The sequence below is a fragment of the Talpa europaea genome (assembly GCF_964194135.1).
Source record: "Talpa europaea genome assembly, chromosome: 11".
In the NCBI taxonomy this organism is placed as follows: Eukaryota; Metazoa; Chordata; class Mammalia; order Eulipotyphla; family Talpidae; genus Talpa; species Talpa europaea.
The window spans coordinates 87,385,574-87,413,048 of record NC_140078.1 but is presented as its reverse complement, the minus strand read 5'-3'; the positions used below and the strand labels follow the sequence as shown (position 1 = coordinate 87,413,048).

The following is a 27,475-nucleotide window of genomic DNA, read 5'->3' as shown; positions in this document are numbered from 1 at the left end:
ATGCAAAACACACTAGCCACTTTTCAGACATGCAATTTCTGTAAAGGTGGCACGGAGAATGTCAAGCAGAGAATTCTGTGGAGGAGGGTCACACAGACACTCCAGAAAGAGTTCTGTTTAAACTGATGGGCAAAGGTGCCTGTGGAGTAGAGCACCAAGACTCAGCCTGTTTGAGGACTTTGGAATGTAATTGAAATTTCTGGTGGAAACAGCCAGTACCCTTCCCTTCCTAAGGGAAAAAAAGGTCAACTTTTAGCTATGCTGAAGCCATGGCCATAAAGGAGAACACAGCAATGCTCTGAATGGGAGGGTCTCATTTCTGAACATGCTGTCTCCTTCTTCCTGAGCTGAGGGTCTGGGAGGACATGTGCCATGAGAATTGGCTGTGATAACTGATTTTAATATAACAAGTCGTGTCTATTTTTTCTTAAAAGAAAAAAATACAGAGCTCAGATCTTCTGAGTGATTGCTGGATTTCTTTTTATTTGTCCCTAACTTTGCAAAATTAAAATTTAGTTTTCTTATATTCTATAAGAAAAATAAGACAGTATATTCTGTGGTCCACTCTCCTCAATGAGAAAATTATATCTGCTTCCTTCTACCGATCTTGAAATTTTATTTTCAATGTGATTGAATGAACTAAATTCTGATTCTTCCTTAGTTCATGTTCTCAATGCTTCAGGGGCTTGATAAATATTTCCCTCTTGGCTGTAAATGTAAAAACAGAGAAAAATAACACAAAGAGCTAAAGTCACTCTAAAGTCTACAATCAAGATAGCCATTCTTAACTTTGGGTTGTGTAGCCTTCCTTTATTCCTCTTACTGGGCTTACAATACACTTTATTTTACAAGATTGTGACCATTCTCCATATACTGAAAAACTTCAATTAAAAGGCCAGAGAATAAGCCACTCCTAAAAAAAAAAATGATGTCAAGCAGCTGCATTATTGAAGAGTTTATAGAGCTGTAGTGACAGCAACAAACACAGATGAAGCAATTATGAATTTCATGAAAATAGATAAAAATCCAATTGGAATAATGAGGCTGGCCCCAGTGGACACCTGTTTATAGTCTTAATTTTGCCTTAAGGAGATACTACTGAGGTCTTCCAACAATGATAAAAATCAATAATGGATCAATATGGATAAATGTGTTGGGTATGACCCTTTGTCCTAAGAGACAGTTAACAGCTGGGCTTAGTTTTACTGGGATTTACTTAAAGACTTGCAACAGTAAATAATGGTGCATTTAAGAATATTTGCCGGCTTTGATTTAGTGAGTTTGGCAGGTGGCAGTGGCCTTTCAATGGCATATGGCTTTGAGAAATTACATCAATATATGCATACAATGTGTCTCTCCCTCTAGTTCATGCGTCAAGTTAATTAGTAAAGAATCTTTGGTTTAACATTTTTATAAGCAAATATTCTCCAGTGGAGAAAAATAAAGTGAAAAGACATGAAATAGAAAGAGTGAAGGAGACTGAAAAGTTTTGCAGGAATTTTTAAGAATAGCAGGATGCCCAAATAGAGTGATAGATACCAATATCTGTATTTTTGCAATCCTATAATATTATGAAAGGCAGACCTAGACTTGTCTAAAGAGGCCACGTTAACCTCTTATCACAGATAAATTACTTATAAGTATAATATTAAATGAAATAGAGAGCACACATCCAATCTATCTCAAATGTTTCTATTAGAGGACTTACACAGTGTGCCCCTGGTAATAATGAGAAATTCTGATGCCCTTCAAGAGGATGTGAAACTAAATGAAAATGCAGATGAATGACTCTGAATATGTTTAATGCTATAATCCCCTTCATATTTCATGTTGGGAAGTGATAGAGCAGCAGAAAAAATATGAACACAGTGTATGGTAAAAAGTAAATGGGGGTAGGTTTTACTTTGTGTTCTTTAGATTTTGTTTATTTGTTTTCAAATGGGCTACTTTTTTTTTTTAAGAATACAATCAACAATTTCATTACTTACTGTACAGAGAGAATTGTATCAAAATTTCCATATCATAAACAATAGAGCTTTCTGTTCTGTAGTCATTACAGGTGGATAACAATGGAAAAAGCCTTAAATTGCCAAAGCTAAGTGGTTCTCTAAGACATACCCAGTGGCTTTGTATCTCAAGTGGAATTTAGCCATGAGATATCCAATTATTCTTAGCACTCCTTGCATATTCAGTGCTGGCACCATCGTCAGGGCTGTAACACTAACAATCTCAGGAACCCCAAGGGAATAGTTCTTTCTTAATAACCACGATTCCCAGTAGTTGAATTTTGCCCCAAATGGGCTACTTTTAATTGTAGAGTCACATTAGAAAAAGTATATGATTATATTTACAGGAACTATAATCAAATAAAACCATACTCTGTTTTAAGATAATTTCACAGAGAAATTCACCTTTGAAGATGAAAAGGCATCATATCCTTGCAAATCAGAAATCTGTAAATTTGGTTGTCTATGCAATGTCCTGTAGTTCATGCACAGAAAAAAAATCAAGTTTCTGCCACGTTGCACTAGAACTTAAGTTATTTTCAAAAGCATCTCTCTCTGAAAGTCGCTATACTAAGTTCCCCGAGTACCACCTGTTTGCTTCTTTAATTTTACTTTTTTTGTACCATAAGAAACTTCTAGTGCTAGAAAATTAAAGGTCACTATAAAGTCATAGTGCCTATTAAAATAAATGGATGTTGCACTTGTTTTAAGATTGAATATTTTGAAGCTTATTTCACTCACTTTCATATAAAGTGTCCCTTTAATGTGATTCCAGATACATCATACTTTAGAGACACCATAGTTTAGGCAAGATAAAGTGTATCAACTTCTTTTTGAGTTTTACATTCTTTCAGCTGGATATGGCTACAAGTAGATTCTTAAGTAAATATATTAAAACGAACATTTACAAAGCTTAACATATCAACTACACAGTACTGTCAAAAATCACTCCTTTACTTACCAGTTAACTAAAATTAACTTTTAATATGAAGTGCCAAGAAAAAGTCAAATGAGATCTTCATTTGAATCTGAATAAGGACACTCACCCCACTTTAAATGCCACTGTGCCTACCCCCAAAGGGGACAAAACTTGTAAATCATTTTTCTTTAGCAAAGAAGCTGAAAATGTTCACTTTGGGCAATCATATACAACACACACACACATACACACAGACACTCACACACACTCACACACCCTAAAAAACCAACTCAATCCAGATTTCACATATGAAGGAAAAAAGTGCTTGGGAATCTATGTCGTTCAGGGACTCCTTTCGATTACCTAGCAACCTCTCTTCACGGCTTGTTTTTAATTTTGAACATTCAGCGTACAAAGGCAAAGATTTGATGAAGGTGATGCAAACTGGAACTTTAAAATACAATGGAAACAAACACGGAAACTTTTAACAAATGGAGGTAAAAAACGATCCCTACCTTTTTTTTGAGAATACGATGGCGAACGCACTTGAGAAAAAGTAGGCTTTTCTTCAGGGAAATATTCAGGTTGGCTGTATTGATTCAGGGCCATGTCCAAGTCAGAGTCCTTGCTTTTCTGCATGTTTCCAGGGTAACTACAGGTATAAGGCTGATTCACTGCCCAGGCCTGTTCCATATATATGTTGTTACTGGGCACAGTCTGAGCGTTGCAACCACCGAAACCCGGACTATCTTCAAAATACGCGTAATAATCAGTGGCCTGCATGTAGCAATTGCTGCCGGCAGCTGGGTGCACTTCATATAGTTCTTGCATACAGTAGTTCATTTTGTTACCCGGGTTCAGTTTCTACTTTACATATACACACACTCTACGCACGCATTCACCAACCCCATACGCCCCAGAGCCGGGCATATACACCGAGAAGCTACATTCATACCCATGAAACAAGGAAAATGAATAAACACCACCACCAACACGAAACCCAGCCTGCTTTACTTTGAAATAGCACCCGATGTGCTAAAATCCTATTTCGATTGAGGTGTCTTTGGAGCTCCCCTGCCATTCAAACATATTGGAAAGCAGATTTATGACAAGCAAAGGTCTTAAGCTGTGAATGCAGCTAATTCCTGGGGAAGATGGCAGGCAGGTAGGGATGACCTCCACCCAGCCAGAGGAGTGACAGGCAAGAATGCTCCTGTAATCAAAACCGGGAGATTAATTTTATATGCTGTTTTTAACCCCTCTCGACCTGATTAGAAAATGATTACTCACTATTATGTCATTTTAGTTGACAACTTAAGCATGAAACTTTATAAAGACATCTTAGAGAAACTCCTTGGATACAGAAAATCCTAAAATCAATAATCTAGTTTATTAGCATTATCCAGAGAAAATCCAGTAGTAATGAGCCTCAGGACTGACTCTAAAATATTAATCTAGTCTTATAGATGTTAGAGGTTAAATCTTTCACTACATGTCATGGATTGGTTTGTTTCAAACCATCTTCCCAAAGACACATATGTCCTGCAGGTTTTAAAACATAGCACATTTGAAAATGCCCCTGGTGCGGTGCACATATTCTGGTCTCCTTGTGCCTGTTACTTTTCTACACCGTTAGCACACATCTACACAAGACCTAAAGCTTAAATTCACCTTGCTCAGTTCTGTCTTCATGTTTGGCTTCTATGTGCATAAGGGAGACTGTGTGCCAATATCCTTCTGTGAAGACTACCCCTCTGTTTTAGCAGCTGTCCCCGCCTGTTCAAGCAGAACAGCAGTCTTAATGGTAGTATGTACAAAACTGGGTACATCCATCATTGTTTTCATTCAAATTTGCTTCTGAGATTATTTTTCAGCTTAGTTTTGATTTAAGACATATTCATGCACTTGCCATTTGAAGACTAATCTAAAAGAGAAGGGCATTTCTATAAGAATCACCCTATCTGGTAGATGGAAACTAGAATTTTGGTCATCATCATAATGCATTATATACAGATATCTAAGTATACAGCCTTATACATGAAACTTGTGCAATATTATAAACCAATCTTATAAAAAAACCCTCATATCTTTCAACTAAAATACTAGTAAATATCAAATTGGATGATAAAGCCTTGTGAAGATGATTATTAATGGTTTGTTCCCTGCAGAGGGTGGGAGTATGTGTGTAGTCACTAAGGTTTGTGTGTTCTAGGTCATGATTCAGGAAGAGTGGTAGTGGTTTTCTTTGAAGCAAGGGATTCTTTCTGTTTTGCAGGGTGGAGCTCAGGGGGTGACGTCTACATGTGGGAAATTCCCTTGTCAGTATTTCCCTCCTAAGGGACTACAAAGTGTAATATTGTGATTTTTAAGAGTGAAACCCTATTTTGAACATGAAGCTCCAGTTAATTGTGAAATGGAACCCTAGGATAGGAGAAAGCTATCACAGTCATTTAACAAACATCTCTGAGGTGTCTGATAAGTAAAAAAGCAGGGAGATGGTGGGGATATACATGGCTATTCAAAATATCATAATGTCTGCTGCTAAGCAACTTAATGGCAAGTGCATTCAATATCCAAGTGGGCCATGGTTGTGCAAGGGAGTCCTTAAGTGTTGACTTTATAAAGGTAGTAAGAAGCTATTGATTTGAGGGGACAGGTGAAGAATTAGAGAACAAGCAAAAGATGAGACAAAATGAGGGAAGAAACCTAGGCAGATCCCATGGATGTTTAGTGATAAGGCGCCTCAAAAAATTGCAACTGAACTTTAAAACAAGTAAAATAATTTTCTCCAAATTCATACCTCTGAACCTGGAAAATGAATCACAACATCCTAGAAAGCATGAAAATTACCAAAGGGAATAAAGAACACAGTTCACATTTTAATAGTGTTTTTACTCTCTGATTACTCGTAAAACAGACTTATTCACAAGCGATTTTAAGAATACATACACATAACATCACAATTAACATTTTCTCCCTACTGAAAATGTCAAAACATTTCATTGGAAGCAATAACTATTTTCCGAAAACCCCAGGGAAAAGGATCCAGGCCTTATGTTTTTTGTCTGATCTCATTTATTTATCTCAAATTTCCCAAAACTAATCTGAAAATTAACCTTTCAATAAAGCCATTTTCTTTCCTGGCAAACACACATGTTCCAAGGCCTCTTTTTCTGGGTAGGAGCCACATGTCAAATCCATTCAATTTTGCAGTTTTGCCCAATGCATTTCCTGGCTTCTTTTCTGTTTCATTGAGGGCATAAATCCAAGCAATTTCTTGCTTTTCACCATATAGACTAAAGCCAGAGTCTCAACTTTTATTCCGAAGGAACACTTAAAAAGCAATTTTTAGAAATATCTAAATGTACACTAAAAGTCAGTGTTATTCCTTTCCCTCCACTGCAAGAACGGGATATACATACGTAGTGAAAAAGGGAGAATAATTCCTGAAAATCTTTACTACTCTCATATTTTTACCAAACATTTGGAAGACCCCTGAGGGTCAACAGCATCTTCATTGAATCAGAACAATCCTGACTATCTGTGTTTCCCAATACCATTTGTTAGAGAAACTTTGTTTTTTCCCTTATACAGCTGAGGCTCTGTAGTCAAATATTAACTGTCCATATTTGGACTTTCTATTCTGTTCTATTGGCTTGAGTTTCTGTTTTTTTTTTTAAGGCATGTTTTATTTATTTATTTGTTTGTTTGTTTGTTTTGTTTATACACGCACTGGGTACAGTCAGAAGCGCAGGAGGGTGAGAGAATTCGCCAGAGCCAGAGTGGGGAGCAGAGCAGGCAGAAGGACCGAAGTACACTGCTGAGGGGAGCAGCGGGCGGCAGGAGAGGTCTGCGCGCCATGTGGGACCCTCCTCCGGTGGCTGGGGAGCAGCCGGGGATCGAACCGGCGCTGCACAGGCCGCGGGCAGCTTCATAACCCAGTGCTCAACCGCTGCGCCACCGGGGAGGCCCGAGTTTCTGTTTTTGTTCTAATAGCATGCTGTTTTGACTACTATTGCTATACAGTATAGCCTGAAGTCAGGAAGTGTGATATCTTCATTTCTCTTATTTTCTCTTAGGATTATTCTAACTCTTCAGGGCCGTTTGGGGTTCCATATAAATTTTATAATTGTTTGTTCAATGTCCTTGAAAAAGTCATTGGTATTTTCATAGATATTACAAAATGTTGGCAAAGATACAGTAAAAAAAAGAACTTTCATCCACTGTTGGTTGTAATGCAAATTGCTGCAGCCTCTATGGGGAATGGTATGGAGATTTAAGAAAATGAAAATGGAAATTCCATATGATCCTGCAATACCTCCATTAGATATTCATCCTAGAAATATGAAGTCTCTAATATGAAAAGATTTATATACTTGTATGTTCATAGCTCCACTATACACAATTGCCAAGTGATGGAACCAAACTATATACCTTCAGCAGATGAATGGATAAAGAAACTGTGGACTATAAACTCAATGGAATACTACACAGCTATTAAAAAAGATGAAATAGTGGCTTCTGGGACAAAATGGATAGACCTTGAGATGATTATGTTAAGTGAATTAAGTCAGATAGTAAAAGAGAGATATTGATGGCTTCATTCATCTGTGGAATGTAAATAACCAAAAAAATACATAGGAAAAATACAGCAGGAATAAATCTTGAACTTAGTGAAAGAATTTAATGGCTGCCTGATGCCTGAGAGAAAGCAGGGAAAAAGGGGGATATAGGAGAGAGAGGTAAATGGAGTATAGGCACAGCTAGTTTGGTGGAAGGTGAGTGGAACCTGTGCACATATGGAAAAGCAAAAATCTAACTTCAAAATTTAAATTAAAAGCTCCTGAATTTGCTCAGAAATATTTGAATAGGAAAAAACTTTCAAAACATTTAAGAGAACCTGATTCCTTACTAACTTTTGGAGATAACAGTATAAAGCTTGCTGAAATGCATTCCCTCTATACCAGGTGGGAATATTCTTCCTTTGTAGTAAATGCATGAGACTGTCATTACTGTTAGCCAAATGTGGAGTTCACTACTCACACTGAATTTGAAATATGGCCCCTTGCTCCCAAATAGAAGCAATCACAGTGCTGTCACTTGTGATTGATCTGGTGTGCTTCTTTGTAAAGTCGATAAAGCAACTTAAACGTATTATGTGTCACAAATGAGGTGAGCTTCAGTAAGATTGTTTTCTTATTTCCCTGGATGACTGCTCTAATTTAGTTACTTAAAGAGAAGCCTAAGAGTTATTTGATCCACAGTGCATCAAACTGCCTGAATTGTACTGGGGAGGACTTTAATAATTCTTATTAAGAGTGTTGCAATCAATAATAATTTATTATATAAATACACCTTGGTCTACGGCTAGAAGGAAATAGCTTAAAAGGATAAGACTAACAACTTTGCTTGGAAACCCCATAGGTAAATAACAGATCCTTCAGGTCTTTGAAGGAGGGCCACTCTTTTTCTCTTTCCAACTGTATTTTCCTCTTTTGTCAACTGTCTTTGTTCTCAAATATGGCTGCCCACTGGAATCACCCAAGAGACTTTTAAAACCATCAGTGTCACCCTCAGAAATTCTGATTTAATTAATGTGGGGTAGAACCTGAGTATCAATATTTTTTTTTTTAAGATTTATTTGTTTATTTATTTATACAAGCACTGGGTACAGTCAGAAGCGCGGGAGGGTGAGAGAATTCACCAGAGCCAGAGCCAGAGCAGGGAGCAGAGCAGGCAGAAGGACCGAAGTACACTGCTGAGGGGAGCAGCGGGCGGCAGGAGAGGTCTGCACGCCATGTGGGACCCTCCTCTGGTGGCCGGGGGGCAGCTGGGGATCGAACCGGTGCTGCAGAGGCTGCGGGCAGCTTCGCAACCCAGCGCTCAACCACTGCGCCACCGGGGAGGCCCAAGTGTCAATATTTTTTTAATGCTCCCCAGCACTGCTGTTCTACTGGGTGTCCAGCCCTAGCTTCAGCCCCAGTCCCTTCACCATGCACCTGGGCATCCTGTAAGCTTACTCTTTTTCCTTTATTTGTAATTTCATGGCATATTTCTCTTAGTTCTTAAAAATCCATCATCCACACCTCAATCTGACTTCACCTGCCCTTGAGATATCTAATCAAGTGGAGGAGACAGGTTAAAGAGACTCATCAAGAAAGAACTAAATCCAAGGAAGTATGATAGCCATGGCATGAGAAGCCAGGAAGAGTCTTTCTAGCTTCACAGAAGAGATGACTTGTGATCCGGCTTTTGAAAAGTACATAGAATTTTAGTGATGGAAGCTGGAGATACTAAACAGCTAGTAAAAGTGTCCTAGGAAGTATTATCAACTGTACTTGTGAAAAGGTACATAAACATAATGAAGAAAAGTTAAGACAACAGGCCAGAGACTTTAACTTCTATTCTAATGCTTGTTCTGCTCTAATAACAGAACATTTGGATTTTATATGGGCTCATGGTCCTTGGGAAAATTTTGTTTTCACAGTCTCTCTTGATCTGGATGTATCTGCATGACTAACATCTGGTCAGTGAAATGCAATAGAAGAAAAGTTGTAAGTAGTTTCTAGGAAACTGAAAAGAACTTAAAGAGACAACTTATTTGCTTCTTTTCCTTAGTTCCTTCCTCCTATTGCCTGGAATGTGAATATGATGGCTGGAGCCCCAGTCACCATTTTGGTTCCTGAGGATGAGAGCCATACTCTTGAGAAGGTACAAGTAGGAGATGGAAGAAATCTAGGTTGCTAAAGTCCATAAAAGTGCCATAATAGCCCAGACTGCCAAACTAAGGATCTTTTTTCTCAAGAGAGAAATTTTCAATGTAGGTCACTATTTTTTCTTCCATGAAATAAGGGTAATAGTACTCATCTCATAGGTTTTTGTGAATATTGAGTTAATGTATGCAAAGCACTGAGAACAGTGATGGCATAGTAAATGATATAACTATATATACATAATAATTGCTATTGAAATGCTTTAGCCTCTTTCTTGGACTACTTTCTCTTTTTAGTCTATATTTTTGCACTAGGTCAGGAGTCTGTAGCTTTGTCAAAATATGGTCCACTGTGTGTTTTATAAATAAAGTTTTATAGAACATAGCCATACTCATTAATTTACATATTGTCTATGATTGCATCTATATCAACTTGAGTTACAGTAGAAGATCTGGATAATTGTGACAGAGGCCATCTGGCCTGCTGAAAATATTTAGTATGTGGCACATTATAGAATATATTTGCCAATCCTGGTCTAGGTGATCTTATCTTTTTTTTTAAATAACTTTAAATAATCGTGAAAGGCTGATAATATCCAGATGCATATCTCTACCCTAGAAATCTTTAAAACTAGAAGTCCAGTTCTTCTAGTCCAACTGTCAGTCTTGTCAGTCTTAAGTCCAACTGTCAACTTGGCATTTTCTTTTGTAGAACAAGTAGGCATCTCCAGCTTAATTCTTTCCCATCTCATTCCCACCATCTTCCTGGGGGCTTCAGCAAATATCTTTGGAGTTGTTGTTCAGTCCTTTCCCTCATGACCTACATCCAGTACATCAATAAGTTCATTGGTTCTTTCTTCAAAAATATTTTTAATCCAACCACTTTTCTATCTCCACTGCTATCCTGCTGTCCAAACTGTCACCATCTCCTCACTGGATTCTCCAAGTGGTCTCTTATTGACTTTGCCCCATTTTAGTTCTTTATTGATATAGCAAACAAAGAGTTTTTAGAACTTCCAATGAGATTCTATCACTTCCTTGCTGTAAATACTCAATGACTTTTCATTGCATTTAGAATAAAATCCAAACTCTTTATCAAAAGGTGGTCCTATCCTATCTCATGTCACCTTCCCTTTCTCTTTCATATAATTTACTGAGGCCCAAAACAGTGTGCTTATTATTCCTTGAGCACTCAGTTCTTGCCTGGCCCAGGGATACTGCATATGTTCTCTACTGTCTGAAATTCCTCCCCCTTTGGCTCTTTACAGGGCAGAGTTGTTATTTTTCAGGATTTATTTGAAATTTTATGTCTCTGTGTTTCAGGAAGCTATTAATTCCATCATAAGCTTGAAGGTCTCTGACACTGATATCTATAATAATAGTTACTGTCAGAAAAAAACTGGAAGTTTCTCAGTGTACCAAAATCTATGTGCATTTTTAAAAACAGATACAATTTTATATATTGCAATAAATGGACTCTCTTGGGCTTGGAAAGTTCTTGGGAGACATCTATCTGTCTAAAGATGGGACAGTTTTCTCTTTTGCTATGAGAGAACAGAGGTAGACCTGCTTATTAAAACTACCTGAGTTGAGGTTATGGAATTATGAATGGGGGGTCATCATTGGCAGTCGTCTCTGCTTCGAGAGAGGCATAAAAAAGGTTGAACCATTACCTGCCCTCCCAGAAGTAGCTACTCACATTGAGAAACATCTCTTCAAAGGGGTTGGGTGTCCAGATATTACCCTCTGAGGGCAAAAAGCTTATCTAAATGTTAGTGTAAGGGAACCCCTGAAAGTTGACTTTTCTTTTTTTTATGCAAGGGCTTGACTTAAGTTTTTTTTTTTAGTCAGGCATCCACTTAAAAGGGACTAGTTCAAACAAACACAAGGCCAGTCATACTAGATAAAAGTCAGGTGGCCTCCCCCTACCCCCTGCCCATGAAGGCTTTTTTGTTTTATGGATTCTGGTTGATTTGGATAACTGACCATTTTTTCTTTTCTTTATTTCTTTTATAACATAAACTTACCAATAAAGAGTGAGCCTGCAAAACCCTAGACCTCCTACCCTCAGCCCCAATAAAAGCAGAGCCCCAGAACTGTTATCTTCTCCCCCACCCCTTTTTTCTCTCTTTACCCTCCCGCAACCTCCCTATTGCTCAGGTGTGATGTATAATTTCCAGGTTTTGTTAAGTAATAAACCTTTCTTTTTTTCAAAGCTTTCTGATGGTTATTACTAAAGGGCAATAAGAAATGTAAGGGTAGGTCCAGTGTAATGTTGACTTAAAAAAACGTAAAAAAAAAAAACGACTGTGGGAAAATCACCAGGGGCCAGGTGAGTGGCCTCAGGCACTTCTAGCTGATAGCATCCCTATCAATTGCCTGAGACCAACACAAAACAGTTAGGTAATGTATTTTGGGGAAACAAAAAAGGTGGGGGGGTCGGGAAATTTTGAGCATGTTCTCTTGGTCTTTTGATGTCTGGAATCTTACTTTTTTTTTTTTTTTTAAAGGACTCCAAATTAGTCCCGCTCCAGAACAGGAATCACTCTCTCTCCAGGGCCCCAACATATTAGAACCCTTCTGGAGGCCTTCTCCTAGGGTAAGATCTCCCAGGGAGATCACAGCTGGCACTTCTGAGCTGTGCAGTCCACAGGTCCTTGATTTAAATTATGAGGAAACTGAGTCCCAGAGGGACAGAGTGACTTCTGTCACAGGAAAAGTAGCAGATTTTGGGAACAGAACTCACTTCTACTTTGAGTGGATCAGGTAGGACTTTATTTTCACAACTGACCCTAGTGCTTTAGATGTCAAAGTTGCTCTGGAGGGAAGGAGGGACTTAAGACAACCTCCTCAGAACTTCCACTTAGTTATTAAAAAACCTTGAGGCATCAGGTTCATGCCAAACTCCAACCATTTTGAAGCTTTTTACTTCCTTGGTCCCAAATGTGTTAATAAGCATGAATCATTTTCCTCCTAGTTATTGTAATTCTGTGATCTTTTTAAAGTGAAATCCAGTGCTATTGGACTGACACTTCCCCCAAAGAGGTCCAAAATACTGGTCCTAATAGATATGCTGAAGATAAGGCAATACAAGGAGGTTCCATGTCACATGAGTTTGGGAAATGATGTACTGTCTCCTCTCTTGGAGATTCACAAAAGAAAACTATTGAGCTTTGTATGACTCTGTACTATTGAGCTTTGTATGACTCAGCAATTCCTGAACATATCTGATCATACCCTGCATATCTTGTAACATATGTTAGAAATGCTCTATAAAACACACTTAGAAACATGGAGTTCTGATTTGTTGTACAGATGTTAGAGGCAAAGTCACTTGCAGAGATATATCAACTGGAAGAATGATTTTTTTTTCTCAGCTCATTTACCAAGGAAGAGCTTGGAAGTAGCTGAAGGGGCGTCCTTTTTTTTCTTGACTGAGGAAAGCTACCAGCCACATCCTTAGGTGGACACAGACTGGGGGCTTTGGGTTGACTGGGATTGACTGTGTTTTGACAAGAACAGAAACTCAAGGCTCTTCTCTCTTAAAACACTGTGTACTCTAAATTTGTTTCTAAGTTTTTCTCCTTTATTGAATAAAAGCTTTTGGATGGGTCTAGCCTGTTACAGTTCTACTGAAGGGTACTCAAGGGAGGCTTTTGTTCACAGCCCAAGTAGGATTTGCTTTGACAAAAATGTGCTTGAGAGAGTGACAGGCAGTGTGTTTTACTAGTGTAAAGGGACTGGATCCTGATCTGCAATGGAAAAGAAATGGCTCTGATGAGAACACTGGAGTGGGAACAAGAAACTCCCTGGCCTGTGCTGATGGAAGGACCACCCATATAGGAACTGAGAGATTTCCAAAGAGAAGGAAGTTTTTATAAGTTGGCTTCCTCAACCTGGACACTCTCAGGTCTCAGATTTGGCGATTGTATTTTTTATTTCATTAAAGTGGAATTACTTGCCCTCACAGATGCCAAAGTAACCACAAACCCAGTTACAGCAGCTTGCTACTAGATAAAATGTGTCTATTTGCTGAACAAATGGGTCAGAGGAAACAGCCTGTGGAGTTTCATAAAGATTATAAAAATGGACTGCAAACCCTTAGGTCAGTGATTCTCAAAATGTGGTTCCCAAACAGCATTACCATCTCCTAAAACTACTTAGAAATGCAAATTCTTCAGGCCCATTTGTTCAGCAACTCTGTAGGGTAAGACCAGCAGTGCATGTGTGTCAATAAATCCATTGGTCGCATAAGCTGGTCTCTGTCCACTTGTTAGGCCTCACTAGCTGTCCCCCTTGAGCTCTGGGTTCGCAAAGCTCCTTTGGTCTTCTGTTTCCTCCTTGCCCTGAAAGGTATATTTTCTTTGTCCTTGATCTGAAACCTCATCACTATCCCCATCCCAACTTGAAATCACCCTCACTTTTTCAAGATAGAGTTTGAAGACTTCCTTCATTATGTGGGACTGAACTGTTTTTTATTCTTATCTCTTGCCATTTACTCATATAACCTGAATTTATACCATTTGTAGTTTTGCCAAATAGCATCACTATGCCTCTGCTGCACTGGATTCCCTTTTCCTATCTTATCTCTAGTCCACATAGTGATGTAAAGCCTTGTGAAATGACTTTCATCTAGATGAAATCATTTAGGCTCCATGGCAATTTTGTGGGTAATTATTCCTGCTTTATATATGAGAGAACTGAGACTTGTCCAAGGTCACAAGGTCAATCAATGGGAATCTGAATGCTGTTTTATTTGACAAACACTGTGTTAATTCCACAATATTGTGCCTTCACTAAGGATATCAGCTGTCCAAGTGGTAAAACTGAAATAGTTATTTATATTTGTGTTTACATCTATGTTTTCTTGAAGTCAATGCATACATTACAAATACAAATCTAGTGCTTACATCCCGCTAAGTTAATTTAGGGGTTCACAATAAACACGTAACAGTTGCTTAATAAATGAATGAAGGGGTATGGACAATAGCTGAATGTTCTAAAAATTACAGTTCTTAAGATTGTAATTTGGGGGCCTCCCTGGTGGCGCAGTGGTTGAGCGCTGGGTTGTGAAGCTGCCCGCAGCTTCTGCAGCACCGGTTCGATCCCCGGCTGCTCTCCGGCCACCAGAGGAGGCCACATGGCACACAGACCTCTCCTGCCACCCGCTGCTCCCCTCAGCAGTGTACTTCGGTCATTCTGCCTGCTCTGCTCCACTCCCACTCTGGCTCTGATGAGTTCTCTCACCCTCCTGCGCTTCTGACTGTACCCAGTGCTTGTATAAATAAATAAATAAATCTTTAAGAAAAAAAAAGATTGTAATTTATGTGTTTTCTCCACACAAACAGGAAGATAAGTTAGAATACAGGATGTGGCTATCAAATCAGCTCCAGTTTACTGCTCTGACGTCAACAGTCGACTTACATTGGGGTCTGGGATTTGTTGGACTACAATGATCTGACTTGCAATGATCATTTATGGCTTCTTAGTTGTCCCTTTGAGGGGAATACAAACTTAAACCATGTCAGACAAGGACATTTACAGACTCAAAATATTTCTAAACATCCATGATGGATGGTCTGTCCATGATCCTCCCTTTTTGCCTACTGAAAAATAATAGTGTGGTTTCAGTCTGAAGCCAAGATTTAATCCTTTTATATTTTCAAGTAATCTTTCTTTAAGTGCTCAGTATCCCCAGGGGCATCTGTGCTATTTCCAGACCTCTCTTCCAGAGCATTTCCAATGGATGGAAGAGTGTGAGTGTCTAGGGTTCTAGCATATGTCTTGCATCACAGATTTTATTCTGACTGATGTTTCCTAAGACCAAAGGCAAATCAGAAAGTCACCTTGAGCTTTAAAAGAATTAAGTAATATTCAAAAAGAGCTCAGGATTCAGACCAAACTGGAAATATATGTATATATTGTAGAAGCGAATACAGATCTGTACCCTTAAGGTTGGGAATTGAAAGAAAGGTAAAGTTTTTGAAATATATTTTAATTTTTTTTTAAATTTAAATTTTATTTTTATATTCCCCATACAATTACAACCCCCTTATTTTTACCCCAATCCCTCCTTTCCCCGCCCCCCACCCCCATAGAGTGTCTCTTGTTCATAGTTGTTTGTTGATTTTGATATTTTCTTTCATATAGTTATTCTTTTTCCTGGTCCCTTATTTAAGTTTTCTAGATTCCTGCTATGAGTGAGACCATGAAATATATTTTAGAGCACTGTTGTCAGCACTGTTTTATTTTCTAAATTAACAGTAGGATGTGTGCTTTTTTTCATGAATGAACACTTGCTTCAAAAGCAAACTGAATGGGGGCCTCCCTGGTGGCACAAGGGTTAAGATGTAACCTATGAAGCAATCTGCAGCCTCTGCAGCACAAGTTCGATCCCTGGCCGGCCAGGGAGCAATCCACATGGTGCAGCAGACCTCTCCTGACTCTCCCTCTGCTCCCCTCAGCAGTGTACTTCGGTCAATCTGCATGTTCTGTTTCCCACTCTGTCTCTGGTGAGTTCTCTCACTCCCCCAGCACCTCTGGCCTGTACCCCAGCTCTTGTACACATAAATAAATAAATCTTAAAAAAAAAAGCAAACTGAATGCTTCTAATGTAGCCTGACGAAGTTTTGACTTCATGGCTTAGAAAACATACAATAAAATTTCAGTTTTGGTGTCACTCTAATTAGAACATTGGCTAAATAATATTGATGAGGTTCACTGCATGTTTTCTTCATAACGAAACAATAAGATTGATAGAAGTATTGGCATTCATTTTTTTACAGAGTAGAAAATTAAGGGGATGATTTTCTCATCCTTATGTAGCCAATAAGGGAAGAAGTAAGAAATGTTGGTCCTTTAAATTTCTATTCTAGAATCACTTGTTCCACTTCCCCACACATTGCATTTCTAAGTAGAAAATAATGTTTTGAAAATTCTGGACAAGTAATTATGTATTTCAAAGCAAAGTCCAAAACTGATTTATCTGTTTTTCCAAAGATGTACCTAGTTTAATCCCACTTCATTACTTTATTTTGATTGATATGTTTGCTTCCTTTTATACCTGGAAAAAAAATTCTCTTTAATATTTTACATTTTTATGGATATCATTTATGCCTTACATTAATATCACACAGCCATTCATTTAAGTATTCTTAAGTTAATCACACACAGCAAGTAGATCCAGTTCCTCTTAGTTTAATGTGTTAGGATGAATATTTTATTGTAATCACACTGATGGACTTGATTTGAAAAGTTGAGTGGTTGTTTGAGTGGAATGGTTTTGACACTTAACAGCTAGAGTATACTTTCTTTATTCCAGAATAACTTGGCAGAGATTAATTTTAAAACAAATTTCCCTAATAATAGGAATAATGAATGAATGATTGAGTCATCTGCATTTACTTTCCTTTTTCACCTTTAAGAACAACTAGTGCAAAATCGAGTGTCTGGCACAATGGAAGTAGTTTTCAAAAGAGTTATTCTTTGTTCACTAACAGCTCCATTCCCACACATAGACTTGAAAATGTTGAGAAATAATTAAAGGTAAAAAGTTCAAAGGACTGAAAATGCTGCAAATGGATGAATGCCAAAAAAAAAAAAAAAAGCTTCACAGTGAAAGATATCAGTCAAAAAAGACCACATGTTATAGGATTCCATTTTTGTGAAGTGTCCAGTAAAAAGATATCTGTAGGGATAGAAAGCAGAAGAGTGGTTGCCAGGGACTGGTACAGGAATGAAGAATAAGGGTAAATCAGCTGAAGTGTAAATCAGGCTGATGGCAATGTTCTAAAATAAGATCATGATGATGGTGACACAACGATGTAAATATATTTACTAATAATTATGAAACTGTACATTTCAAACAAGAATTTTTTGAATGTATGTAAATTACATCTTATTAAAGCATTACAAAAATAGACATGGGTTAGAAATAACTTGAGCTAATTTCAACTGATTATCAAAATAAAAAAATTCAAAAGTTCACATCATCTGTAGACCAATACAGTATCCGTGATTTTCCTAGATCCAAATGGAGTATACACCATACCATAGAAGCAAAACATGGACTTTCTCTGAAATTTGCCACTCAACTAAAAAGACATATCAACAAGCAGAAACAGTATCTGACATGGCGAATACTTCATGTAGTGCATGTAAAAACAATGGGTTATTACTTCTGAAGCAATTCAGGTTGAATTAATCATTATTCTTTAAGACCAAAGCCAGGCAACCTATAGGACCTCCACTTCTTGGTTGTTAACAGAGTTGCTGCTCATTTCAAGTCTAGACTCAAATCTTTCAATGTGTCCATTGAAAATTCCTTGTAGGAAGCAGTGTGGCTCACTTAACTTTTTATTCTTAGCACATGGTACAGTACTGTGCATATAGAACACATTCAGAAATATATTTGATATAAATCAAGACTAGCTCACATTCTTTAGTGAATCAAGCAGGCAAATTCAGAAGTCACCATGAGATACGGTGGAGTATAGGAATAGCTTTAACAAAACTTCACAGTAACATAAAGAAAGAAATGATCCATTTAGCTGGGGAATGGAGAAAGAATTACAGTGGAAATGATATTTGAAGTGGCCCTTGAAGGATGAGTGGAATAAAAGAGGAATTGTAAAAGATTTTTAAAAAAAATAGCATCTGTTTCATGTTGGTATCCTGAGATCCAAATCTAGAAATGGTGATTGAAATTCTTCATTTTATTTCTAATGTCAAAGTAGTTTAGAAAGATGCACAGTAAATATCAAGATACATCTAAGATACACCACAATCTGCTCCTTTATATTTCATAAGATTTGGATTTTGGAAAGAAAAGCATATCCAGTTAAAATACAAGATAATAAAGTAGTAGCATTTCTGTGTTATCCCTGGAAAAGTCTTCAGACTATGGACAATCTGCTTTCTCTGCTTACTACAGGGGAAAGTTGTTTCTCAGACAGGTGTCATGATGTCATTTTAAACTTACAAATGTCATAGGTGACAGGAAAACAAATAACTTTTACTTTTGAAACATTCATCCTTAGAGTATTGAATGGATACTTTATAAGGGAAAATTTATATTATTATTTAGAAACTACACTTTCCTCCAAGCCTATGAGGTGATGAACAGCCATCAACAAAGATACAAACTTCTTCACATGAACATGCACATGATTTGGAAGATTGAAAATTGTTTCTGAATCACATGCTTAAATCCAAATTTGTATAGGAAAAAACATTGTTATACAAGCATTTTTTTTTTACCAAAAATGCATAATCTGATTCTAACCATGAGAAAATATAAGTCAAACCTAAATTGAGGGATATTTTATAAAATAGTCAGCCCAAATATCTCAAAAATGTTAAATGCCATGAACAACAGCAACAAAAAGGGTCGAAAAACTATTTCAGATTAAAGCAAAAAAAAAATACACACACACACACACACCAAAAAACAGGTGGGGTGGGGCGCAGGGGGTGGGGGTGGGGATGGGGGGGAACCATAACTAAATGAAATGTCCAATCTTGACCTGGATCCTGAATCAGGAAGCAAAACTGGTGTAAAGAACCATGAGTGGTAGATTGGAAGAATAAACATTATTAAAATGGCCATCCTACCAAAAGCAATATACAGATTCAATGCTATTCCAATCAAAATCTCAATGGCATTCTTCAAAGAAATAGAACAATTATTGATGAAATTCATATGGAATCACCAAAAGCCCCGAATAGCCAAAGCTCTCCTGAAAAAAAAAGAAGGAAATGGAGGCATCACACTCCCAGACTTCAAACTATACTACAAAGCCATAATCATCAAAACTGCATGGTATTGGAACAAGAACAGATATACAGACCAATGGAATCGAATAGAAAATCCAGAAATAAACCCACAGATTTATGGTCAACTAATCTTTGACAAAGGAGCAAAGACTATGCATTGGAGCAAAGAAAGTTTGTTCAATAAATGGTGCTGGGAAAACTGGGTCGCTACATGCAAAAGAATGAAGCTTGACCACTACCTCACACCATACACAAAAATCAACTCAAAATGGATTAAAGAACTAGACATAAGACCTGAAACCATAAAATACATAGAAGGAAATATAGGCGAAACACTATGGGATTTGCACATCAAAGACATCTTTACAGACACATCACCCAAAGCAGTGATAGTGAAGACAAAGATAAACAGCTGGGACTACATCAAATTAAAGAGCTTCTGCACAGCAAAAGAGACAATAACAAAAACAAAGAGAAACCCCACCAACTGGGAGAACATTTTTGCACCCAACACTAATGATAAAGGACTGATCACAAAAATCTGCAAAGAGCTGATGAGACTCAGCAACAACAAAGAAAATAATCCAGTCAAAAAATGGGCAGAAGAGCTAAAAAGAAACTTCTCTGAAGAGGAAATGCAAATGGCCAACAGGCATATGAAAAAATGTTCAACATCACTTGTAATCAGGGAAATGCAAATCAAAACTACCATGAGATACCATCTCACACCAGTGAGAATGGCACATATTAAAAAAACTAGCAACAACAAATGTTGGCGAGGGTGTGGAGAAAAAGGAACTCTTCTGCACTGTTGGCGGGAGTGCAAACTGGTCCAACCACTATGGAGAGCTGTGTGGAGATTTCTGGACCTACTAAACATAGAGCTGCCATATGATCCAGCAATTCCACTCCTAGGTATTTACCCAAAGGACACAGAAACATCAATTCCAAAGAGCACCTGCACCCTTATGTTTATAGCAGCACTGTTTACAATAGCTAAGCTTTGGAAACAGCCCAAATGCCCAAAAATAGATGACTGGATCAAGAAGATGTGGTACATATATACCATGGAATATTACTCAGCATTCAAAAAAGATAAACACATGCAATTTGCAGCAACATGGATGGCGCTGGAAGGGATCATGCTCAGCGAAATAAGCCAAAAAGAAAAAGAAAAATACCGGATGGTCTCACTCATAGCAGGAATCTAGAAAACTTAAATAAGGGACCAGGAAAATGAATATAAGAAAGTGAAAATCAAAATCAACAAAAAACTATGAACCAGAGACACTTTTTGTGGGGTGGGGGGCGGGAGGGGAAGGATTGGGGTCAGAATGGGGCGTTTGCAATTGTATGGGGGAATACAAAAATAAAATTTAATATAAAAAAAATAAAAATAAAAAAAATTAAAAAAAAGAAATTAAAAAAGAAAAAAAAAAGAACCATGAGTGGTAGTAAATTTGAGATTACTTTAAAATGAAATAAAAAAGGAATTTATGGATTTGCCTTAACAGATCTTCTAAGAAAGCACCAAATCACTTAGACTTGAAGACCTGATAGACCTTTGCCACAAATGTTGTTTTTCTTTTCTTTTTTTTTTTTTTAATTTTCTAGAGGCATGTCTTATTTATTTATCTATTTGTTTGTTTGTTTGTTTGGTTTATGCATGCACTGGGTACAGTCAGAAGCTGGGAGGGTGAGAGAATTCACCAGAGCCAGAGTGGGGAGCAGAGCAGGCAGAAGGACTGAAGTACAATGCTGAGGGGAGCAGCGGGCGGCAGGAGAGGTCTGCGTGCCATGTGGGACCTTCCTCCAGTGGCCGGGGATCGAACCGGCGCCGCAGAGGCCGCGGGCAGCTTCACAACCCAGCGCTCAACTGCTGCGCCACCTGGGAGGCCCCACAAATGTTGTTTTTCACTTATACAACCTGGAACCAGTCCCAGTAGAACTGAATCAATTCCAACCTGCTCCCACCGGTTCCACATAGCTCCAATTGGCCCAAACTGGCTCCAACTGGATTCAATTGTCTCCAAATGGCTCAAACCTTCCCTACCCTGCTCTAATATACTCTAAACAGCTCTAATTGGATTGAACCAGCTCGAATCAGCTCAGACAGTATCAAATGGGCTCCAACTAAGTAGAGCCAGCTCTAACCAACTTGAACCAGGTCCACCTGGCTCCACCTGGCTACAACAGGCTTGAATGAACTAGAACTGGCTTGAAGTGGATCTAACAGACTTGAACTGGCTCCAATAGGCTCTATCTCGCTCAAACTGGCTTCAACTGGCTTGAATAGGATCCAACTGGCTCTAACTGGCTTGAACTAGCTCCAATAGGCTCCATCTAGCGTGAACAGGCTCAAAATCACTCTAACCCGCTTTAACGAGTTCCAAACATCTCCAATCTCAAACTGACTGGAACTGGCTATACCAGATCCAGATCCATCCAACTCTAACCAGGTTGGACCAGCTCCAACTGGCTTGAACTGGTTTTGATAGGCTCCATCTGGCACTAATTGGCTCCAACTCGCTAGAACTGGTTCCAACCAGTTTAAATTGACTCCAACCAGATGCAACTGGCTCCAATAAGATCTAAATGGCTCACCCAGCTCTAGCCAGATCTGAGTGTCTCCAAACAGCTCCAACCAACCTGAATCAGCTCCAAATGGAGCCAACAGTCTGCAATCAGCTCCAAAGTGCTCTAACCTTCCCTAGCTTGCTCTAAAATTCTTTAAACATCTGTAATTAGAGTGAGCTAACTTTAAGTGGCTCAAACTGGCCTGACTGTACCCAAACAGCTCCAAACCATACAACACTTTCCAACTGGCTCCGAATTTCTCCAATCGGCTACAACCAGCTCAAATTGGCTGGAACCAGCACCTACCAGAGCCAACTGGCTCCAAATGACTCTAGCTGGTTGAAGCGAGTTGCAGCCTGTTGGATCTGGTTGAGGCTGGCTAGATCTGGTTGGAGCCAGCTGGAACCAGTTTGAACCAGTTCAAACTGGTTGGATCATGTTCAAGCCTGTTGGAGTAGCTTCGAGCTGGTTCAATATGATAGCAGCTCTTTAGAGCACTTTTTAGCAGACAAGGGAAAGTTAGGAGAAAGTTGGGGATGGCTAGATCTGGTTGGAGCCTGTTAAGTCTGGTATGAGGTGGTTGTAGCCATTTGGACACAGTTGAATCCCATTGGAAGGGTTGGTGCCGGCTGGATCTGACCGTAGCTGGTGGTAGCTGGGTTGAGTCAGTTGGATCGAACTCAAGCTGGTTACATCCTGTTTGAGCTGTTTAGAACACATTAGAGCATTTCAATTCAACTTTAGAAACAGAAACCAATTCAAAAAGTAAGCATATATGTAATGAAACAACATCAAATCAAATAGACTTTGGTTCATCTAAGTTTCAGGTTGATTTAGTGTTATTTTCTTATAACATAGTGGTGATCACTAGGCTTATGTTCTTGATATTGCAAACCTTTTTTTAAAGAGAAATCATAGAAAATGAATTTATTTCCTTTGCTTGGTGAAGAAAAAAAGACTCAAACATAGAAGGATTACTTAATAAAGTTAGGAATAAGGGTATCATGTATAACCACAAAGGGATAATAAAAAAGCATTATTCTCTATGTTTGGTCATAAATATTAAATGGGATGAACCCATTGCAGATATCTGTTTCCTTGGAAACCCATTCAATTGAAACTCCTGCAAAAAATATCACGAAATTTTTTCCCTTAAAGGGCAGGAGGTTCTTTTACTTACATAGTTTTGACCTTTGGTTTTATATCTTAGACTTATTATAAGTTCTTTCCAGAGCTGGGCAAACAGAGCCAAATAAGTATCTTTTCATTAGTTCTGAGGCTTAGCTTTTGATAGTATGGCCTTTATAGCTGAACATTACAAGGCAACTATGGGTAGTTGAGGTAAAATCTGCCAGTCACTGAATATTGCCATCTAGACTAATAAACCACCAAACCACACACAGTATTCAAACTCAAATGCTGAGTGACTTCATAATATAGACAATTGAGTTAAATAGTCATATTTGCAAAATAGAGCTATATTTTAAGAGGCAATAAAGTTTAATAAAGTCATGTCCCTTGTATAAGTCAACAGTGACGAATGTTACTATAGAGATGGAGATTCACCAAAGATAATAATTCTGTTTCAGCTCAATGCCATGGAGAGTGGTTGTGGACCAGCTAGGATTACTGACTCTCATCTTATTCCCAAAAATCAGCTATCCTGGATTTCTAATACCCTTGCAGTGCAGAGAGAGAAACAGGGTCATATTTATTCCACTGTAAACCAGGGAGGTTGAACTGATCCAGAATCTGAAAGACTAATCTGTAAGTGTTGCTCATCATTATCATCAGTCACAGAATAGACTACCTAGAGTGAGAAACATTCCCTGCGACAATATAGGTCATAGCCGCATGTGAAATAGTTCCACAACATGCTTGTCTAAATATCACCATTAAAAGCTACTCTTGGTCTGGTGTCTCCCTAGCTCCAGGAATTCTTACAACCCAACACCTCTCCTGGAGAGGCAATAATAATAGAAGGTAGTATGAAGCACAAACACCTTCAGAGCATTTTATGAGTATATTATGGAGCATCAATAAGTTTCCAGAAACTGAAGGCAAAGGAAGCCTAGACTTACTGGATACTGAAAATGGGAGCCTGGACTGCCTACAGTCTCCTCTGTTCCTAAAGAAGCTGTCCCAAAGAGAAGCAAGACCACAGAAATAGATGTGTGAAGAACCAATTTCCCAATTTATTCTGGAGCTGGTACTATATTTCTAAGATAATCAGAGCTTTTATTTTGGGGATCAGTAGTTATTTAATGTATTTTGCCCTGTTTTCCAGACAAGGGAAACATGGTTACCATGTTGGAGAGGTACTTTTAAATGGTGGGTGAATTGGTTTCTTGACTCAATCTCAGGAGAAAATTAGTGATTTATCCGAGGTTAAATAGCTGCTAAGTGTCAGAGCCAAGAGCCAAACCATGGTCTTCTGTTCTAAAGAGTCTCTATCTGCCTCCTCAGTGTCAGAAAACATTGACATGCTAGGGCAACTGGTTACTTGAGGATACTTGGACTCTTTTATTCAGCTTTACTGAAGTAAAGTTGACAAAATTTTAAGATATTTAAAGCATACATCTGATAACATGATAACTTAGATGTTGTGAAAGAACATTTCCCATCTGATCTATTATCTATCTATGGATGGATCGATCAATCTATCTAGCTAGCTACCTAGCTATCTTTCTGAGGGGTTAAGAACATTTAAATTCTACTCTTTTAGCAAATTTCAATGATAAAATATAGTGTTATTCTTGAAATATTTTGATAGCCTATGATCAACACTCTACTCACACATTTGTTTAAATTAAATTGGAACTTCTTTGTATTTTTATCACGTGCTCAGAGCCAGCCCTTGGTAAGCATTGAGAAGGTGAGGCAGGTTACATTTGTTTCAGGCACTGTGTCAGAACCTTACCTGTGAGCAGAACGCCCCTCCTGTTGCACAGTGCACAACCTGGCAACCCGCACAGTGGCACTTGGTAGTCCTGCTCTTTCTATCTGTCTCCCTCTCTCATCTTTTTCCTGCTTCCTTCACCCCTTTCATAGCTTCTTTCAATCTCATTCTTCCATAGTCTTTTTTGGACTCTGCTGAAGGAGATAGGAATCTGATCCAATTCATCCACTTGGAGACACTTGCAGCTTGATAAGATATCCAGCCAGCAGGTTTGCATATTGAAAGACCACAGAGAAAGAGCAACGATGGAATTATAGGCATTTGGGGCAACCTGTGGGAGATACCCGGGGAAGGGAAAGACTTTGAATTGCAATGGTCCTCTGGGATATCTTTGTTAGCTTGATATGCCTGATAATGCCTTTTTCAACTTCAATGCAAAGTCACTAAGTTAGCCGTCCACATTGTCCTCAATTTTGTCTGAAAAAGATCTGTTGGAAGCATTAGGGATTTGGTTATTGTATCTGTTTCCTCACATCTATAATATTCCCAGCATAAGAAACTTCAGTGCTGTCAGTGGTTACTTTCACAAGGACATTCTACCTCCGCACTATCCAATCGGCTTCTCATATTCTTACTAAGCTTCATTAGAAGAACAATAACACTCATTTATTGAACATTCACTGTGTCCCACAGAATCATCTAGGAGCTTGTTTCTTTCCAAGAATTCTATGAGAGAGGATTTCCATTGTACTGGTGAGGAAACTGAGGCTCAGACAAGTCAAGTGACTCGCTCAGTTGAGGGTCAATGGCTGGTAAGAGGCAGTCAGAATCTGAACTTAGACTGCAACAAGGTGTGTGCTGAATCTACTACTGCCAGCCTGACTGCCCTGTACCTGCCCGAGTGTAGACCAGTGTTTCCTTTGTGATTGAGAGTCCTTCCTAGGGTGCCTGGAATTTTCTCGCCATTTTTTTAAAAGTTTTTTTGTTTCTTTTTATTTTTAGATTAAAAAAATGTATTTATGCATGCAAGAACTGGGATATAGGCCAGAGGTACGGGTATGTGAGAGGATTCACCAGAGACAGAGTGGGGAGCAGAACAGGCATCCACTGAAATACACTGCTGAGGGGAGCAGCGGGGCAAGACAGGAGAGGTCTGCTGCACCATGTGGGTTGCTCCCTGGCCAGGGATCGAACTCATGCTGCAGTGGCTGGCAACCGCTTGGTAGCACTATCTTAACCCCTGCACCACCAGGGAGGCCCCTTTTTCTCGCCTTTTTGATCATAAGAAAGTATAATGGTAAATAGTGCTGATGCATGGGCCAGACTGCCTGAATTAAATTTCATCTCAGGGCCTTCTTACTTTTCTTGATTTCTTATTTAAATTTAAATGAATTTGAAAGATTTCTTGGTTGTTGCTGTGGACTCTTTCAATTGTTTATGGCTTTGCTATCGCTGTGTACATGATTGTTTTGCTTCTCTTCATTTATGTTTATATAGTTCGTCAAAGTATTTCCAGGTCAGAAAGGCTGATAGAAACAGGAGGAGGATGGCATAAGGCTAAGAGATTGTTTATAGTCTAAGAACAGTTATCATCTCATCTCTGCTAGTGGCAGGCAGTATGCTGAGTGTTTCACACCCATTATCTTTCTTCACAACAAATCTGAGAACCAGATATTATTACTCCATTTAAAATTAAGTGAACTGAGGGTCAGAGAGGGTAAAGATTTGCCCTGAGCTGGTAAATTAAAGAGCAAGAAGTCAAACTAAGTCTGACTGAGTGGAGAGCACAGGATCTTGACATTTAAGGAAAACTACACAACGCATTCTAATTGCAAACATTTTGAAGGCAGTTTTATATGCAGTTGATATTAGCATTCTCCTTTATCCACTCTTTCCTCTTCAAGGTATCTACTGCCTCAAAATTGATGTGCATCCAGCAACTCTTTTCTATGCACGGGTGGGTAGTTGCCATGACATAGACTTTAAAGAATATAATGGGGGTCTCCCTGGTGGTGCAAGGGGTTAAGTCTCAGCACTATGAAGGGAGCTGACTCATATGGTGCAGCAAACCATATGCTGTTTTCCCGCTGCTGCCCTCAGCAGTGTATTTCAGTGGATCTGCCTGTTCTGTTTCCCACTCTGTCTCTGGTGAATCCTCTCGCTCCCCCACACCTCTGGTCTATACCCCAGTTCTTGTATGCATAAATAAATAAATCTTTAAAAAAAAAGATTGTACATGGGATCTCATTGTACTCAATGCTGCTCCTTCATATGTGTTCCTAGAACAACGGCATTTTAAGAAGATTGCTATTTTTCTAGCAGGTACTTTAGATATACTCCAGTTTATCTAGACATTCTCCTATGGAGGGTCATTTGAATTGCTTCCAGTCTTTTAGTAATAAAAAAAAAAGGTGCAAAGAAAACTTCTGAACACAGATCTTTGTGCCTGTGTGTGAGCGTTTCTATGGGATAGAGTCCTATTAGAGGGATAGCCAGCCTGAAGCACCTCTGCATTTTTTGTCATGAAGATGATGCTACTTTGGCTTTTGAAAGCCCGTGGTCCACCCACCACCCTATGCAGCACCGCA

General features: G+C 38.6%; 1 protein-coding gene across 3 annotated transcripts in view; it reads right to left on the bottom strand.

Annotated features, from left to right (window-relative positions):
• Positions 1-27,475, bottom strand: part of THRB (thyroid hormone receptor beta) — a gene marked incomplete at both ends in the record, with an annotated part of 85,695 nt that overhangs the window by 32,945 nt on the left and 25,275 nt on the right. Inside the window, one exon of one of the 3 annotated variants that reach the window (XM_084247414.1) lies at positions 3,441-3,768. The exons of the other annotated variants lie outside the window; for them this stretch is intronic. Within the exon in view, the coding sequence (XP_084103540.1) occupies positions 3,441-3,768 (328 nt within the window). Of the gene's footprint in view, positions 1-3,440; positions 3,769-27,475 lie in introns of those variants that run through there. 3 annotated transcript variants of the gene reach the window in all.